Here is a 19750-nt window from a genome sequence, read left to right as displayed (position 1 = left end):
TTGCATAACCAAATGTTCGGCACTGTACTCTGGTTGTCTTAAGCTTATGTTTGGACATTTGTCAGCACTTAACCTAATGTTTTTCCATGTCACCGCCATTTCCTTAAACTATTGTACCGCCTTTGATACCAAATTAATTAATTAGTTATGTCCTCCCACCATTTTGTGGTACACCTTTCAAATTTCACACGCTTTTGAACGCCATTTCTGGTGCATTATGCAAATTAATTAAATCCCTATTCTTCACATCTATGGGGTAGTTTTTTTTAGTTCTCAGCATCCCATTGGTCGGTGAAATCGATGGTATATAATTTAAACAAAAGATCAGTAATAAAAAATACATCCCGCCACTTGACGCCCGACACCAACACTGCCAACTTCGCACACGTCCCCAGGAGCTGGGATGCATCGGCGGCCCCCGCAAAGTGGAGTCGCGGTCTTCAGCTGCCAAGCGACGCGTTGCTGTCAGTTCGAGTCCTGCAAGGATGAGGCAGCAGCATCTCTTTCGTACTTGACACCTGAGAAATTCCTGTCGAAATACGTGTTCACCTAGACACCGTTGCTGGCACGACGATGCATACCCGCCGTGCGGATTCAGCGCCGAGAGAGATGTTCCAATGATCCCCAGAATAGCACAGCGTGCATTGCTCCTAGCGATCCTAAGGGGACAGCTCGTTCGTCACTGAATTTACCCATCAAACTGCTGCTGCTGCTGCTGCGGGCGTGGGAGCACCGTCAGCCATTATTTTCTGCAGACGAGCCTTTCAGCAGCAGAATTATTTTACACAGACAGTTAAACCTCGCAAAAGTTGTCTACAGATCATCAAATACATACAAGACTCACAAGAATATTGGGAGGCAGGAACATATTTACCAGTGTAACTACAATTAAATACTCCAATTGCTGCAACAGTATGACACCGACTGATGTACAGGTAATGTCTCCTCTTGACGGCTGTGGTTCTGGAATGAATCTCAGTATCTATAGCACACATAATTTTCCACGTAAAAATTTCTCTCATACTTTCGCGGTTTTCGATGTGCTGAATCTGTACATCCCTCACGATAGGACACGCACTCATCTGTCTAATCATGCCACAACATAAGCCACAGTAACTTTACACTGCAACATATACGAATTTCAGACGAACAGTGCAGTTATCTTTTATATTTGTCAGCGCCCGAAAAATTATGGTACATCTCTACTCACACTGGCTATATGTCTCGATTCTCCTCATTCCTAGGAAGTTGTGTGACAAATTCTTTGAATCAGCTCTTCTGGAAGGTGCTTCATCCTGCCAAGATTCTCTCAAACAAGTGTTATGAAAGACAGGCGTCCGACACTATGTATAATAATGAATACCGCACTCACGGATGTAATGCTTGGAAAGACATCACTGATCCATGTTGGTGTAACATAATCAACATCGCTATCGATAGAACAACAAGGAAAATGCTGGGGTGCGCTTAGGGGTGCCGATGAGGGGACATATTGTTACAGCCGTATTGCCCGTCCTGTTGAACACTTGCATTGCAATATTCTGCAGCCATTTACGAAATGAATTTATTACCACTTACGTTCGGATATACTCCTCAGTGCGTTGAAATCACAATTCATATAGGTACGAAAAGGGGGTCACTACACTTTCAACTACCTAGTTTCAACTACTTTTCAAGATGATTCGACTACCCACTTTCCACAACCGAAATACATGCCCATGGATCACTGTATATAGGAAATGTCTTAGAAATGTTCGTAGATTAGCGAATAAACAATCAAATATTGCTTATTTTTACTGACATGATAAATAATGAAAACATCATTGCAAAAGATAGATAGGGAGAGTACAGCTCAGTGAAAAAGCAGACAACAATGCAGTCAACACCGACAATTAGCTCGCTGCCCTGTTGCACGAACATCTGCTGTCAGTATGGACGAAATACCCCGACTGCTGCCGGCTGTACCGATCAAAACTCGGGAGTTCATACTTTGCTGTAGTTCCCAGTACCTGTACTGTACAGTGTTGTGTGTCGTTTTGTTTGTTGAGTGTGTGTTCCGTTGTACACCTTATAAAGACGAGTGCTGTAACAAAAAAGAGGAAATTTGTGCGTTTGCATCTAAAATTAGAAGCGCTAAGACGACTCGACAAGGGAGAAACTATAAAAAAATTTGCTCTCGAACATGGCATCGGTGAAGTTACTGTTGGTGACTGGCGAAGAAACCGACTTAAATTGGAACAGTTTTCCTCACAGAAATGCTCACACGAATCTCTCAGTCGAATAAGTATCAAGAAGTTAGACTTCGAAAAAACAAGTGAGGCATTGTTCATGTGGTCTACCAAACGGAGACAGAAGGGTGCTCCGACTTCTGGCCCAATCTTGCAAGAAAAAGCTTTGTTTCTCAGAAACCAGCTGCGGGAAGGAGAGGACAATTTCGCCGCTAGTGTGGGCTGGCTCGAAAAGTGGAAGAAGAGTTATGGAGTGCGCCAACTAGACGTATGTCGAGAAAAACTCTCTGGTAACGCTCAGGCCGTTTCAGAATTTAACGCCGAGTTTAAAAAAATCATAACTGACGAAAATTTGTCTAATGAACAAATATATAACTGTGACGAAACTGGGCTAAATTTTAAAATGTTATCAGCGAGAACACTTGCTCCTTGTGAAGAAAAAAGAGCTCCTGGGCACAAAAAAAAAGCAAAGAGCGGCTCACAGTTATGGCAGCTTCAAATGCAACTGGAAACCACAAACTAAAACTAGTTGTGATTGGGAAGTCTGCCAGGCCAAGAGCGTTCAAGAATGTATCCATCTCAGCTCTTCCGGTTGTCTATACACGTCAGAATAATGCCTGGATGAATCAGGAAATCTTCAAGAACTGATTTTTTATCTTATTTGTACCTCACTGCAAGAATTTTTTAAAAGAAAGGGGACTTATATTCAAAGCAATTTTGCTCATGGATAATGCGTCGTCACATCAAAGTGCAGGAGAACTGCAGTGCGACGGTATCCGCGCCTTGTTTTTCCCACGAAACGTCACCTGTCTCATTCAGCCCACGGATCAGGGCGTTCTGGAATGTCTAAAAAAAAAAGGTATCGACGGCGATTGCTACAGTCAATCCTGCATTCCGAAGACAACGAAAGCATTGTAGGCGCTTTGAAGAAAGTGACTTTGAAGGACGTCGTGTGGATTAGCGAATATTCGAGCGAAATAAAGTCAGACACAATTTCTAAGTCACGGAGGAAAATTCTACAGGAAAGTATGCCAGACACAGAAACTGAAGATTTAGCAGATGAGGACGCTCAACCATTGTGTAATTTAATCAGAGGATTGCCAGGGTGTGAAGAGGCAGAAGAGGTGGAAGTAGGCGAGTGGTTAAATTCGGACCAACAGTTGGAAGTGACAGACTCTTCTGTAATTGACGTGGTTAACATTCCATCGCAGTGTGAGAGTGACGAGGCAGAGGCTTCACCGGTGATGAGTCACACCGATGGCTACGCTGCTCTGGAGGCCGCCGTATGCTACGTGGAACAACAGCCTGAGGCGACACAAGCTGACCTACTGCTACTGAGACGGTGGTGGCGTGACATTGCCGCGAGGAAACGTTGCAGCTTCACCAGACAAAAGACACTTCACTATAACTTGTCTAAATAAATAATTATTGTTATTCTGCCAATGCAAATGCATGTGTAAATACTTTCATTTTAATAAAGTTCATATTTTGACCTGTATTACTTACAGTATCATAATTTTTTTTTCCCCATTTCAATTTCGATAGTCCGAGTTTTCGATAGTTCGAGGTGGTTCCGGTCCCGTTCACCTCGAACTATCGAGACTCTACTGTATTTCTTTCTCCAGCCAGTAATTTGACGAACACAGAGAAAGTATGTCTTCGAACTCCAGTATATCTATTTTTTTCCTGTAAACTACCTCTTTTGTGGCACTGACAGTTAGTTCTGTTCTTTCTGGCAGTTCTTCTAGACGAGAGCATTCGGGGACTTTAATTTTTCCTCTTATTTCCTGTATGACACTGTTGTTATAACACTACACATCCTTCTGGGTGTAAGCTGCAAGTTCTTCTGCTGCACATTCTTGCGGTATTTCAGTATGGAACTTTGTTTACAACTCTTGCAAACGAATTGCTATTAAAGGTTGTTATTCCGATGGTTTTAAGCTCTGCAAACGGTTGTTCTGTTGCTAAGTGTTTGACATCGAGCCCACCGCATTTCGATATAATGTATCCATCCTTTTTAAGCGGCTCTAAGGAGGAATGGAGTTTGATAAACAGATTTTTCGTGTGTCGTTTAACATAGTAAACGTGCTCCAGTCCGTCGTTTTCGGCCAGTACTCCAACATATGGCCACCTAGCACTGCTCTGTACTGTAAAACCCTATTATCTTGTATTCCCTAATCGTAGCTAGATTTCTCCATATTCTGTGTTTAAAGTCATACGTAAACGTAGCCTGCACATCCGCTGTAGCCTCTTCCTTTTCAATTTACAGCTTATATTCTTCCTTTATAGCAGTTATCTCATCTGTATACTCTAATTTTCTTTTCTTTACTTTTCCAGTTTTCTTTTCCGTGCACATAACACTTTAACTGTAGTTAAAGGTGTAATTTCTTTAATGGGAAATGGTTTAAGTCTGTGTGATACATTTATTCTTTTTCTTAGGACTTGTGTAATAACGTTGCTCGTGTCAACCAGTCCCAATTCTGCAATACCTATATCGGACGATATTGTGGATCGCCAAGACCGATGAAATCTCGACAAGAGCGCTCAAATATGAACGTTACGTTCTCTGCGTTTGTCAGTTATTTACTGCGAAGTGCACCATTAGTTCTTGCCTGATATCGAACGATCAATAATGACTACTGCCGCTTGACTGAAGGAGTCCGGAAAGAAACACCGGCTTTGTGGCGAAACAAATGATGGCATTTTGCAGCACACAAATGCACGAGTTCACTCTTCGTTGGCCGTTCGTGAAATTTTGACCCAAAGCGGTAGTACAGGGTGTCGAGAAATTAAGTATCTCTTTTCTACAAATACGTTGTATTTGTTAAATCATTACTGGTGCAGGTAACATATTTTGTGTCTACTGTGCTACCCGATAATGTGCAGTAATCGCATGCCATCAATGAAACACGTATTTCATTGTTTGCAGTGTGAGTGTGCAAAATGTTTACCGAAGAAAAGAAGATCACGATTGTGACGTGGAGGCTACGGAGGTCGTCGTACGATGACATTAGGATGAGGTTTCAGCGCAAATTCTATCGCGATGTTCCTACCGATAAAAAAAAAAAGACCGCACATTGATGAAGAAGTTGAAGCGCACTCGACCGCTAGCAAGAGAGCCCGGACGAGGTCGTCCGTCAACCTACAACGGAAGGATGGACATCCACCGAAAGGTGCGGCGTCTGTCAGTGGAACTGACCATTCCGCGCTCGGCGGTGCACGAGCTGTTGTGGTGTACTTGGAGGAAGAAGCCGTTCGACCTGCTTGTTCTCCACCATTTTGCAGAGCGTGTAGCCACGTGCATCGACCTGCCCCTCGTTGGAGATCCTGAATCACACCTTATTCAGGGATGGAGTGACCTTCCACATTTGTGGAAAGGTTAGCAGGCATAACTGCGTTACCTGCGCTAAGGCACCACCGGTGGAACATGTTGAAGTCATGCGAGACCCTCCCGAGGTTAATGTTTGGATGGGCATCACGTGTGACAAGTTTTACGGACAGTTCTTGTGGTGTCACCGCCAGACACCACACTTGCTAGGTGGTAGCTTAAATCGGCCGCGGTCCATTTAGTACATGTCGGACCCGCGTGTCGCCACTGTGTGATCGCAGACCGGGCGCCACCACAAGGCAGGTCTCGAGATACGGAATAGCACTCGCCCCAGTTGTACGACGACTTTGCTAGCGACTACACTGACGAAGCCTTTCTCTCATTTGCCGAGAGACAGTTAGAATAGCCTTCTGCTAAGTCCATAGCTACGACCTAGCAAGGCGCCATTAGCCTTACATAGTTTGATAGTTATCGTATGAAATGTCTCATCAAGAACGTTGTAAACCAACAACGAATAAAAGTTAAGTATTCGAGGAGCTGCATACTTTTCTTGCTACCATTCACTACTTATCCTTTTCCAGAATTCACGCCCGTCTGCGTTAGATAGCGTGCATTTCGGCCTCCTCTATCTACAAGGTGTTGGCACATTCACCAACACATCATTTTTCCTTAAACCACGACTGGGGTAGCGTACCTAGGCATGTGATATGTGTTACAAACCGGACACAATGGGAAAGACCGGGCCCCTTTGCTTTTTTTCTTTTATCACTCGTTTATTACGTCAGAGAAATACACATTTTAAGACAACTACATGAAATATTGCTCCCAGTAAAGGTTAACATAAGCAGTGACAAAACTTAGATAGCTTAAGGGTTTTTGCTGGCAATAAATTTTAAGGAGGCAATGTAAGGTTTATTTCAGTTGAGCTCAAACACGTAGCAAGTGATTGAATCACGACACAGACACCTTAACAATTTCGGCAACAAATAAATAGTATGAATTGGTACTCACAGTAACCAACTAATCAACAGCCTTGCCATTGAATGAGTAGTAGGCCATTTGGAACGAATTAGCAACACCCAGAAACTAGGGGAGTTAATACCAACAGTCTTTAAATGTCTCGCTCCCCATTAAATAAACAAACTTACAGCAATTAAATGAATAACAAATCAAACACACTACGCTCCACTCAGACTCTTCAGTGGAAGCCAAGCTAAAATGAAGATTCCATTAACTGACTAGCACTGAAGTGACACTAAAGCTCATCTCTGTGTTCCCTGACACACATGGGGCAAACTTATACAAGACAAGATTTTGAAGGAATCACATCAGTAAAACCGGTAGTGGAGCTAACTCGTGCCACTGAAAATTAAGGTACTAGACCGGGGCACAAGGTGGTATTCAATGAGGTTGCCTTAGTGCTATACTGCGCTCCCAAATATTAATTCAAATGGCCAATTCAAAATTAAGTACACATAAACCAGCATTAATTAACTAGGAGTGACACCAGATCGCCCGGAGAGATGACAACACTTAATTGAACAGACCAATGCCGGAGACGACAGTAACATCACATACCTTGTCCGAGTTTTAGCCAGGAACCACTTCCCGCAATAGAAGTAAACATTTGACCAAGCACAAGGAAAGAACCGCAAAGAGAAAATTCAAACAAAACCCCCAAAAGATTATAAAGGACAGGGAACCCCAACTATTTAAATTTAGAAGAATTAGCTCTCCCCAAAGGCAGTGTAAACGCTAAGGCCACACTTAAGAGGCCACCAAAATTGGTTACAAAAGGTCTTATGCATTTGCTCTTTTTCTTTAAAAGAAACACAAGGCTGCTTAACTTCTACATCTACATCTACATTGATACTCCGCAAGCCACCCAACGGTGTGTGGCGGAGGGCACTTTACGTGCCACTGTCATTACCTCCCTTTCCTGTTCCAGTCGCGTATGGTTCGCGGGAAGAACGACTGTCTGAAAGCCTCCGTGCGCGCTCTAATCTCTCTAATTTTACATTCGTGGTCTCTTCGAGAGGTATAAGTAGGAGCAAGCAATATATTCGATACCTCATCCAGAAACGCACCCTCTCGAAACCTGGCGAGCAAGCTACACCGCGATGCAGAGCGCCTCTCTTGCAGAGTCTGCCACTTGAGTTTATTAAACATCTCCGTAACGCTATCACGGTTACCAAATAACCCAGTGACGAAACGCGCCGCTCTTCTTTGGATCTTCTCTATCTCCTCCGTCAACCCGACCTGGTACGGATCCCACACTGACGAGCAATACTCAAGTATAGGTCGAACGAGTGTTTTGTAAGCCACCTCCTTTGTTGATGGACTACATTTTCTAAGCACTCTCCCAATGAATCTCAACCTGGTACCCGCCTTACCAACAACTATTTTTATATGATTATTCCACTTCAAATCGATCCGTATGCATACTCCCAGATATTTTACAGAAGTAACTGCTACCAGTGTTTGTTCCGCTATCATATAATCATACAATAAAGGATCCTTCTTTCTATGTATTCGCAATACATTACATTTGTCTATGTTAAGGGTCAGTTGCCACTCCCTGCACCAAGTGCCTATCCGCTGCAGATCTTCCTGTATTTCGCTACAATTTTCTAATGCAGCAACTTCTCTGTATACTACAGCATCATCCGCGAAAAGCCGCATGGAACTTCCGACACTATCTACTAAGTCATTTATATATATTGTGAAAAGCAATGGTCCCATAACACTCCCCTGTGGCACGACAGAGGTTACTTTAACGTCTGTAGACGTCTCTCCATTGATAACAACATGCTGTGTTCTGTTTGCTAAAAACTCTTCAATCCAGCCACACAGCTGGTCTGATATTCCGTAGGCTCTTACTTTGTTTATCAGGCGACAGTGCGGAACTGTATCGAACTCCTTCCGGAAGTCAAGAAAAATAGCATCTACCTGGGAGCCTGTATCTAATATTTTCTGGGTCTCATGAACAAATAAGGCGAGTTGGGTCTCACACGATCGCTGTTTCCGGAATCCATGTTGATTCCTACATAGTAGATTCTGGGTTTCCAGAAATGACATGATACGCGAGCAAAAAACATGTTCTAAAATTCTACAAGAGATCGACGTAAGAGATATAGGTCTATAGTTTTGCGCATCTGCTCGACGACCCTTCTTGAAGACTGGGACTATCTGTGCTCTTTTCCAATCATTTGGAACCCTCCGTTCCTCTAGAGACTTGCGGTACACGGCTGTTAGAAGGGGGGCAAGTTCTTTCGCGTACTCTGTGTAGAATCGAATTGGTATCCCGTCAGGTCCAGTGGACTTTCCTCTATTGAGTGATTCCAGTTGCTTTTCTATTCCTTGGACACTTATTTCGATGTCAGCCATTTTTTCGTTTGTGCGAGGATTTAGAGAAGGAAGTGCAGTGCGGTCTTCCTCTGTGAAACAGCTTTGGAAAAAGGTGTTTAGTATTTCAGCTTTACGCGTGTCATCCTCTGTTTCAATGCCATCATCATCCCGTAGTGTCTGGATATGCTGTTTCGAGCCACTTACTGATTTAACGTAAGACCAGAACTTCCTAGGATTTTCTGTCAAGTCGGTACATAGAATTTTACTTTCGAATTCAATGAACGCTTCACGCATAGCCCTCCTTACGCTAACTTTGACATCGTTTAGCTTCAGTTTGTCTGAGAGGTTTTGGCTGCGTTTAAACTTGGAGTGGAGCTCTCTTTGCTTTCGCAGTAGTTTCCTAACTTTGTTGTTGTACCACGGTGGGTTTTTCCCGTCCCTCACAGTTTTACTCGGCACGTACCTGTCTAAAACGCATTTTACGATTGCCTTGAACTTTTTCCATAAACACTCAACATTGTCAGTGTCGGAACAGAAATTTTCGTTTTGATCTGTTAGGTAGTCTGAAATCTGCCTTCTATTACTCTTGCTAAACAGATAAACCTTCCTCCCTTTTTTATATTCCTATTAACTTCCATATTCAGGGATGCTGCAACGGCCTTATGATCACTGATTCCCTGTTCTGTACATACAGATTCGAAAAGTTCGGGTCTGTTTGTTATCAGTAGGTCCAATATGTTATCTCCACGAGTCGGTTCTCTGTTTAATTGCTCGAGGTAATTTTCGGATAGTGCACTCAGTATAATGTCACTCGATGCTCTGTCCCTACCACCCGTCCTAAACATCTGAGTGTCCCAGTCTATATCTGGTAAATTGAAATCTCCACCTAAGACTATAACATGCTGAGAAAATTTATGTGAAATGTATTCCAAATTTTCTCTCAGTTGATCTGCCACTAATGCTGCTGAGTCGGGAGGTCGGTAAAAGGAGCCAATTATTAACCTAGTTCGGTTGTTTAGTGTAACCTCCACCCATAATAATTCACAGGAACTATCCACTTCTACTTCACTACAGGATAAACTACTACTAACAGCGATGAACACTCCACCACCGGTTGCATGCAATCTATCCTTTCTAAACACCGTGTGTACCTTTGTAAAAATTTCGGCAGAATTTATCTCTGGCTTAAGCCAGCTTTCTGTACCTATAACGATTTCAGCTTCGGTGCTTTCTATCAGCGCTTGAAGTTCCGGTACTTTACCAACGCAGCTTCGACAGTTGACAATTACAATACCGATTGCTGCTTGGTCCCCGCATGTCCTGACTTTGCCCCGCACCCGTTGAGGCTGTTGCCCTTTCTGTACTTGCCCAAGGCCATCTAACCTAAAAAACCGCCCAGCCCACGCCACACAACCCCTGCTACCCGTGTAGCCGCTTGTTGCGTGTAGTGGACTCCTGACCTATCCAGCGGAACCCGAAACCCCACCACCCTATGGCGCAAGTCGAGGAATCTGCAGCCCACACGGTCGCAGAACCGTCTCAGCCTCTGATTCAGACGTTCTGCTGGACGTCCGGTATGGCTCGTGTAGGATACCCCAGGCAGCAACCCAAGCTAGGTGGTCGCAAGGCACGGCGAGCAAAATCAGGAGAGCAGACAGGCAGGCAGCCAGCAAATATCCTCCATCCTGAACCGGCAGCCCTCGTACAACCAACTCCACATATACGTGGTTGCTTCCCAACTCGTACCTAGCGGCGTCTCAGCAGGTAGCCCGAGCAAACGTCAACTGCCACTCGCCCCGCGAATGTGAAAAACAACAAGGCAAGCAAAGATAAGAAACATCGAAGGATCGATAATGGACATCCAAGGGAATGGCGGGCCAGTAACGAGCGCCACGGATCAACATGCTCAGAAATTTTTTGTTGCCACAGCTTACCCGGGATCGATTTCGGGATACAGTTTACTTTCAGCGAGACGGGGCACCGCCTCTTTATGCATCAGATGTTGGCACGTCCCCGAATTCCGAGTTCCCTGGGCGACGGGTTGCACGTGGAGGTCCCTCGCCGTGGGCAGCACGTTCCCCTGACCTCACGCCGACGGACAATTCTGTTTGGGGATTTATCGAAGGACGTGTGTTCGGCCGACGCAACACCACACTGCGGCAGGTCAGGAACCAGATAACACGAGCTACTGCTGCCGCCTAATGCTTCAGAACGTGTTCCGCGCCACTGCTCAAAAATGGGAAGCGTGTCGTGATATTGGTGGTGAACGTGTTGAAAGTAATCACTAATAAACCGGTGCCGTAGCAAATATTGCAAGTTCCATCAGTATTTGTAGGAAATAGATTCTTTATTTCTGGATACGGCGTATAGTGACGCCCCAGCTTCCGTATCCTTTCGCCCTAAAATGGAGACAGCTTTCAAGGGTCCGTCGTTTTACGGGCATAAATGTGATTGAAAAGGCAGCGCTGAGCGAACTAAATGCTATCCCGAAGACTGACTTGCACAAATATTTCAGCGGTTAGAAAAATCCCCGGTATAAGTGTACCGGAGACTGTTTTGGAGGGGTTAACGTGGGTATAGAGTAATAAGTAAAACAAAAAAAAATTGTGGACACTGTGTGTAGACGGGTGCGGCGTTTGTAATCCCTGATACAGTACTCGTTAAAGCCTGTGCTATGGTAAGTGAGCGGGATTCACCTTAAGAGAAAGGATTTTCGTATAGATATCGACCACGTGTACCTGAATGGTGGCAAATCAGACTTACACCCACTCTGTAATAACAATGATCCGTCAAGCAAGTTCGAAATGTAATTACAGGTCAGGATGTACCAGAAGCAACCCTGAAGATGCTACCAATTTGATAATAATACGGTCGCCAGCCTAATTAGGCATTAACTGAGTTTCTTCCCTGTACAAGTTGGTAGATATTCATCCAAAACAACAAGTAGTAACACTGCATAATATAGTAGAATTTTAGAACCAGAAAATCTATTGAACTGATAGTTTCACGATCTGTACTGATATAGAAAAACCATGAATACATAACACTACACTATAATGTATACTACAAAACTTTATACTGTCTATTAATCTGATTAAAATCGGGCATAGGTTACCCTAGAAATAGCACTTTCGTGCCACACACGAAATGTCAATTTTGATAAAGATAAAACACTGATAAATTTTGACTTTTAACTCTTGCTGGTCAAACCAATTTAGAACAGAATTCAAATGAATTAAGGGGGGGGGGGGGGGGGGGAGAGACCCTGAAACTGTTATGATCGGTGTATTTAAAAAAAAAAAGATTACTGAATTTATTATGCGTTCAAGACTTCCAGTATATAAGTTACTACTCTTTTCATCTTATTTACTGGTCAATTAAATACCTTTATATCTGTCTCGAAATAATAAACTTCATTACTATATCAATATTAAAGTTATCTTTCAACTTCTTAGACCTTCGTTATTCATTTACTGGTTCATTAACAAAACATTTCTTTAAACACCATTCTAACATAGCTAGTTCTGCAAATAATTATTATTAACACAAATTTTAATTTTCATTTTGGGACACTCGGATTGCACAACATTTGGAAAGGACCCTGTCTAGGTTAGTTGTGAGGATAATTAAATGATGGGAAAGTTCTGGTAAAATTTAGGTTATTATTGCACAGTTCACTCTGATACATACGAATACAGTACTAAAAGTTTCAACCTGCTAATATCGATGCGGCGGTTGGCGGGCGGCGAGATGGCGAGGCGCAGAGCACACATACAACCACAGCTATGGCTCTTGACGTATCGGTACTTTATTTCTTCTTAGCGTCGCAATACTTTTCCATTTAGTGCCTACGGAATTTTGGTATGATGTGTGGGCGTTGGAACGGCATACGCGAGGCTCAGTGAAGCTATGTCTTCCAGGAGAGCCTCCTCGCTCCAGAAGGTGTTGCTGAAACCAGTGCCAAACTCCAACTACTACTGAGCCCGTTGTGCCGTTCAGTGCCCGCGTGCATTTTCCCACGCTCGCGTGCCATCCACATTTTACCGCTCCCTGACAGACCGGGTATTCACCCGAGGTTTTGCATTCTACATATCCTGACACATTGCCTACGTATGGACCAGACGCACAGTTACAAGTAAACATCTTAGAACAGTTTCAACATTTGTTACATTTCAATTCTGTTACAATATTGCTTGACATTTGACATCAACATTAATATTCACATTGAAACTTATTTACAGTTTTCTTAACACAATGGCGTGAAACAAAAAAAAATTGAATTCAGAACATCAATTACACAAGGTAATTGAAAAACCAGATGAGAAGAATTACTTACATGTACAATATTACAGAGTCGTCGTTGTTACACGCTGTTGCAGGGTGAACGACCGCATCATCTCGGCGAACGGCGTGTCGCTGGAGAACGTGGAGTACGCGACGGCGGTGCAGGTGCTGCGCGACTCCGGCTCGACGGTGTCGCTGGCGGTGCGCCGGCGCGTCGTGCTGCCCGGCTGCCCGCCGCCCCCGCCGCCCCCGCACGGCGCCGCGCACGCGCAGACGCTCAAGCTCTGCCTCACCAAGGCCAGCAAGAAGGACGGCAAGTAGCCATCTGACTGTCATGTGCTCCTCGTCTATGTGAGGATAAGAATGTGGGGCAAGGGTTATCTGTACATTTCTACGAAGTGGATGAGGGTGTAAATGGCGGGAGAACTATCTTCAGCGCTCGATACTATCGTAAAAGCTTTATTTTTGAAAGTTTGAGGGAGAGTTTGAGGGAGGCATCTGCCGCCATAGGCCGTGCTCCCGAATAGTACAGGACGACTGGAAGTATAAGGTGGCGCCGGAAGAGGAGTTTGCAACCCACTTCCTACACCCTTCGGGAGAGAAAGTACAGCCTTTGTTTGCAGCTTTTTTAACGTGTTTATTCCAGGTAAGATGTCGCTCAGTTAACAGGACTAAATACGATAACGACTCACGCTGAGGCAACGGAGAGTTGCCGGTCTGCGAGTTTCACCTCAGTCGTAAAAAAATCTCAAGCACCAAAGTAACTTTCGCGCGATGTATCGTTCCCAAGTGACACAGATCGATGGAACTTGGGCGATGTATAGAAAGTACTGCTACAGTGTAGTATAGAAGGTAACTAGAACAAATACCTAATGAGACGACACTCTTAGTGAAGTACAGTAATTACACTGAAGTCACCACGATCTACGGTGACCCCCCGCGTATTACGGACCGCAGTAGGGCATCCTGTGCAACGCCTCCCGTGCACCACGCTGGCGAGGAGCTCTCGCGGAGGGCGCCCTGTGGCTGCAGCGGCGCCGTCGACAGCTGCCGGGCGGCCGTCGGTGTACTCGGCTGCGCCACAGCCCGCCTCCCGAGCGCTCCCCACACGCGTTCCACGGGGAACGGACAGGCCGCTCCGTCCGCCGGATATCATCATTACGACTCCTCCACCTGCGATCGTGCATTGTCATCCGTAAACGACACGTCACGGCCGAAAACGCGTGTGCTGAAGGAGTGCGGCATCTCGGTAACGGTGCATCGTGTTGAAAGATGTGCGGTGTTCCCGAGAGCACAGTGACTTGGAAGACGAGGAGAGGGCTCGCGTGGTAAGCAGACTCAGTCTCCGTACTAACTCTGGACGCATTCTCGTGTGCCGAGAGGCGGGAAAACGCGATACACCCAGAAACACTGTCCAGCGTGATCGTTTTAGTAGTCCAGGTCCTGTGGTGACGGAAGACACGACGTCGCACGGGCCCGCCCACTTCCAAATCTCTGAACACTGTACACTCTCCGATCGCAGTACACTCCTTCCCCCGTGGCTGTATTCGTCCGTGACGTCTTTGTTTCTATGACAGTGCGCAACCGCATCGGACGGCACATGTGGAGCAACACTTGGAGCGAGAGGAGATTCAGCGAATGGACTGGCCTTGCCCCCCCCCCCCCGCCCCCCAGCCGCACACACACACACACACACACACACACACACACACACACACACTGAGGTGTCAGGTCAGAGCGATGTTCTGAACACAATTTCGACACAAAGCAGCTCAATAGGCTGTGGAGTGGAAAGGGTAGGCTAGCAATAGAACAGTGCATCACCATTGACTACACACTCATTTATTGAACACATAAGTCAGGTATCACCCAAAAGGAACAATCAATACAAATTACAAAATAATATTCTTTTCCTTTAAGTCACTCAAACATTTAAATAGGCAAATAGCAATCATTTAACTGAAAGCCTTTAAAGAAAGCGAGACTAGAAAATTTGAATGATGAGTTAAAATCGTATTTAAATAGGCTCTGACCGAGCACATATTTTAAAACGAAATACTTCCTTTAAGGAACCAGCGATCAAAATTAATTACATAATCCTCAACACCCATATTACATCCAAGACATTTAAGATTAAACAGTAATACATAACACAAGAGAGCTGCAGTCCCAAGTTCTAAGCAGCACGTTTCAGATGGACTGCACTGCAACAGTACAATACAAGTCCCTCAGAGGATCTCCCCACACAGGAGTTATTGCTCCAATCGACAAAATATCAACATCATTCCATGTACAGACCTAAAACAAACTAAAAGCTCTCTTAAGTTTGGTACAATTAATTCCCTTTCAACATAACATACACCACAAGTGTAGCCCTAGGACGGCACCGACACCCCGCAATTTAGCACGCGAAAAACTACAGCGATGCACTCATCACGTATCCTTAAAAAATCCAAGAACAGAGAGCCGGCTCCCCAATATCGGAACATTTAACCACGCGCAGCGTGCGGGTTTGCGGGATGCTGATCTCGCCCTCAACCTCAACACCAGTTCAAATACTAGTCAGCCTACAATCTTGAACCACCATACACATTCTTTCAGTTACTGCATAGAAAGCCAATGTGATAGGCAAACACAACAGCATATGATAAAGCTTAAGCAATTTCCTTACTAGACAACCCCCATGAATAGTAGCCATAATTTTTTTTAAACGTGAGCACACCCACAGTCAAATGACAAACAACGCCAATCATAAGGATAGTAGCACATAAGCAAGTAGCAATGGTAACTTCTGCTTAGATTGGCTACAAATCAGCGCGTGATTTAACACACCAGAGAACAGTATTTACAACATAACCATCAATACAATAGCAAATTACTCCCCCACGATTTCGATTCGCAAAGCCATAGACAAAACGTGGAGAATGTATCACTTAGACCAACATAATGGTGCTCCCTCAGTTACCCCAAATAACTGACTCCCTTAGAACCAGACCTGATGAAACCACCACAGTTTTCGCCTCTAAATTGTCACAGTACAAAATGGTTCAAATGACTCTCCGCACTATGGGACTCAACATCTGAGGTCATGAGCCCCCAAGAACTTAGAACTACTAAAACCTAACTAACCTAAGGACAACACACACATCCATGCCCGAGGCAGGATTCGAACCTGCGACCGTAGCAGTCACGCAGTTCCGGACTAAAGTGCCTAGAACCGCACGGCCACCGCGGCCGGCGTGTCACAGTACAAGTGAGACTCAATCACAAATGTAATTTTACATCACCAGTTCCCGTATAGTCAATACAAGCGTCTGATTTTCACCCGTTTATAAGGCAGGCAGCAACATCGTACAGAAAAGAGCGTAGACACAAGCTCTTACCAATTCTCTTCTCCGAAAGCAGCCACCGCAACTCTCGGGAACCACTGGAACATCCAATGCAAAAATCGTTACTCCTTCACACAAATTAGAGGACGCCCGCTTCCCGCTGCTTGCTACGGCGCCTTCCGTTCGGAGCCAACTTGTATATCTCGATGCGATAGGTCCGGTCCCACACTCGCTGCGTGAACCCGACCACCGTCTTCCGCCACGTCCCGGAGCACACCCCCCACACGACCTCGCCTCGTTACTCCTCGCGTAGGCCCCAGAGGGCGCTGCTTACCGCCCTGACCGTGGCAGGAAAGATAAACCACCAGAGTGGCACTATCGATATGGGTCGCCACGGCTCACACACACACTTAAATAAATCCCACGTTTGGGTGTTGCGTTCCAAATACGTATTGCAGCACCTCCTCATGCCTCGAGGACCGTCCAGCTGCTGTAAACCGCGCTGCTGGAGTAATGGTACCCCCTGGCACAAGAATTCCTTACTAACCATATGGGCAGCACTGACATGTGATTACATTTTCACGCAATTTGGTTGCATATATACTGAGAAATCAGTACCCAGAACAACCACCTCTGGCCGTAATAACGGCCTTGATACGCCTGGGCATTGAGTCAAACAGAGCTTGGATGGCGTGTACAGGTACAGCTGCCCATGCAGCTTCAACACGATATTACAGTTCATCAAGAGAAGTGACTGGTATATTGTGACGAGCCAGTTGCTCGGCCAGCATTGACCACACGTTTTCAATTGGTGAGAGATTTGGAGAATGTGGTGGCCAGGGCAGCAGTCGAACATTTTCTGTATCCAGAAAGGCCCGTACAGGACCTGCAACATGCTATCGTGCATTATCCTGCTGAAATGTAGGGTTTCGCAAGGACCGAATGAAGGGTAGAGCCACGGGTCGTAACACATCTGAAATGTAACGTCCACTGTTCAAAGTGCCGTCAATGCGAACAAGAGGTGACCGTGATGTGTAACCAGTGCCACCCCATACCATCACTCCGGGTCATACGCCAGTACGGCGATGACGAATACACGCTTCGAATGTGCGTTCACCGCGATGTCGCGAAACACGGACGCGACCATCATGATGCTGTAAACAGAACCTGGATTCATCCGAAAAATTGACTTTTTGCTATTCGTGCACCCAGGTTCGTCGTTGAATACACCATCGCAGGCGCTTCTGTCTGTGACGCAGCGTCAAGGGTAACCGCAGCCATGGTCTCCGAGCTGATAGTCCATGCTGCTGCAAACGTTGTCGAACTGTTCGTGCAGATGGTTGTTGTCTTGCAAACGTCCCCATCTATTGACTCAGGGATCGAGACGTGGCTGCACGATCCGTTACAGCCACGCGCATAAGATGCCTGTCATCTCGACTGCTAGTGATACGAGGCCGTTGGAATCCAGCACGGCGTTCCGTATTACCCTCCTCATCCCACCGATTCCATATTCTTCTAAGTCATTGGATCTCGACCAACGTGAGCAGCAATGTCGCGATACGATAAACCGGAATCGTGATAGGCTACAATCCGACCTTTATCAAAGTCTGAACCGTGATGGTACGCATTTCTCCTGCTTACACGAGGCATCACAACAACGGTTCACCAAGCAACGCCGGTCAACTGCTGTTTGTGTATGAGAAATCGGTTGGAAACTGTGGTGCAGCGATTTTAATGGCCAGTAGTATAATATATTGTCCAAGTCACAGTTTGGTATGGTGAAGGCTATTTACAAGTACAATGCGATTGTACTTACTTCCTTAGCTAACAAGTTAGAGGCTACTGACCTATGAAAAGACTTTGACTGTGTGAATCACAGCAGTCTCTTAAGTAAATTAGAATATTACGGTGTTACCTAACTATAGCAGGAAACAAAGGGTGACATTGCGAAATACATGTGGAGTGAGCGATCAGTCTTCATCTGATTGGGAATAGATTGCACGTGGTGTTCCTCAAGGTTCCATCTTGGGTCCGCTGTTTTTTCTTGCACGCGTTAATGAGCTCTCGTGTTACATTTCCAGGTACTAACTTCGTTTTGTTTGCAGATGATACAAACATTGCAATAATTAAATAGCGAGTCAACTACAGATTTAGAAATGGCTGCTAATCAAAATTTCTGTGATATTAATAAATGGTTTGAACCTAATTCGCTGTCACTTAACTTTGAAAAGACCTTCTGTATGCAGTTCAGGACCTGTAAGAGATTTCCTTCTAGCATCTGTATACCATATGAAGACATGCAGATCGAAGAGGTCGATAGTGTTAAATTTTTGGGATTACAACTCGATAATAAATTGGGTTGGGAAGGGCATACCACAGAATTGCTGAAGTACCTAAACAAATATCTGTATTTGCAGTGCGAAAGATGTCAGATGTAGGAGATATAAATATGAATATACTTGCGTACTTTGCCTATTTTCATTGTATTACGTCATACGGAATCATATTCTGGGATAACTCGCCAAAGCAAACAAAAATCTTTAGAGTGCAAAAGCGTGAAATAAGACTCATTTTTGGTGTAAATTCAAGAACATCAAATAGAAAATAGAAAATTAGTTATCCTAACGACATATTCTCAGTATATTTATTCCTTAATGAAATTTGTTACAAGTAATGTGTCTATTTCCAACCTATAGCTCAGTACATAGAAGAAGAACAAACTAAATAAAGACCTAAAAACCACATACCTTGGTCCAAAAAGGGGTCAAATATTCAGGAACACACATTTTCAGTAATTTTCCAACAACCTTTAAAAATTTAGTTTCAGGTACCGCACAGTTTAAACAGAGTTTGACTTTTTGATAGGCAACGCCTACTCTATTGATGAACATCTTAACAGGGACTGTTAGACCAGCTTAAGTAAAAATGTCTGTTAGATTTCAGTTTTAACAGCACTTGGTCACAACAGTCAAGATTAGGTATTTTGGGTATGATAATTAAAAGTGTACAACTCTATTTCATTCTGACTGTGTATTAATTCTGTAAATATTAGTAGTTTCAGTTTAGCGTAATGTATTCACATATTTTGACGCTCTCCTGACAAATAATCAGGGAAGTAAATATTGTATTAAAATACTCTTATGTTTTTATGTTGTACTTTCTGACATGTTCCACACCCACGAGAATCGTCTAATTTTTGACTTTGTGGAACGAAAACTGAATCTAATCTAATC

General features: G+C 44.5%; 1 protein-coding gene across 3 annotated transcripts in view; it reads left to right on the top strand.

The window, feature by feature from the left end:
- The window catches only part of LOC124546004 (tight junction protein ZO-1), a 710801-nt gene that overhangs the window by 366701 nt on the left and 324350 nt on the right, over window positions 1–19750 (top strand). For all 3 annotated transcript variants that reach the window (XM_047124988.1, XM_047124979.1, XM_047124983.1), the window contains exon 3: window positions 13284–13501. In XM_047124988.1, coding sequence (XP_046980944.1) covers window positions 13284–13501 — 218 coding nt within the window. The remainder of the gene's footprint in view (window positions 1–13283; window positions 13502–19750) is intronic.

This window comes from Schistocerca americana, chromosome 1 (genome assembly GCF_021461395.2).
Source record: "Schistocerca americana isolate TAMUIC-IGC-003095 chromosome 1, iqSchAmer2.1, whole genome shotgun sequence".
Taxonomy (NCBI): Eukaryota; Metazoa; Arthropoda; class Insecta; order Orthoptera; family Acrididae; genus Schistocerca; species Schistocerca americana.
The sequence above is the reverse complement of the archived record's forward strand: the minus strand, read 5'-3'. Positions and strand labels throughout refer to the sequence as shown.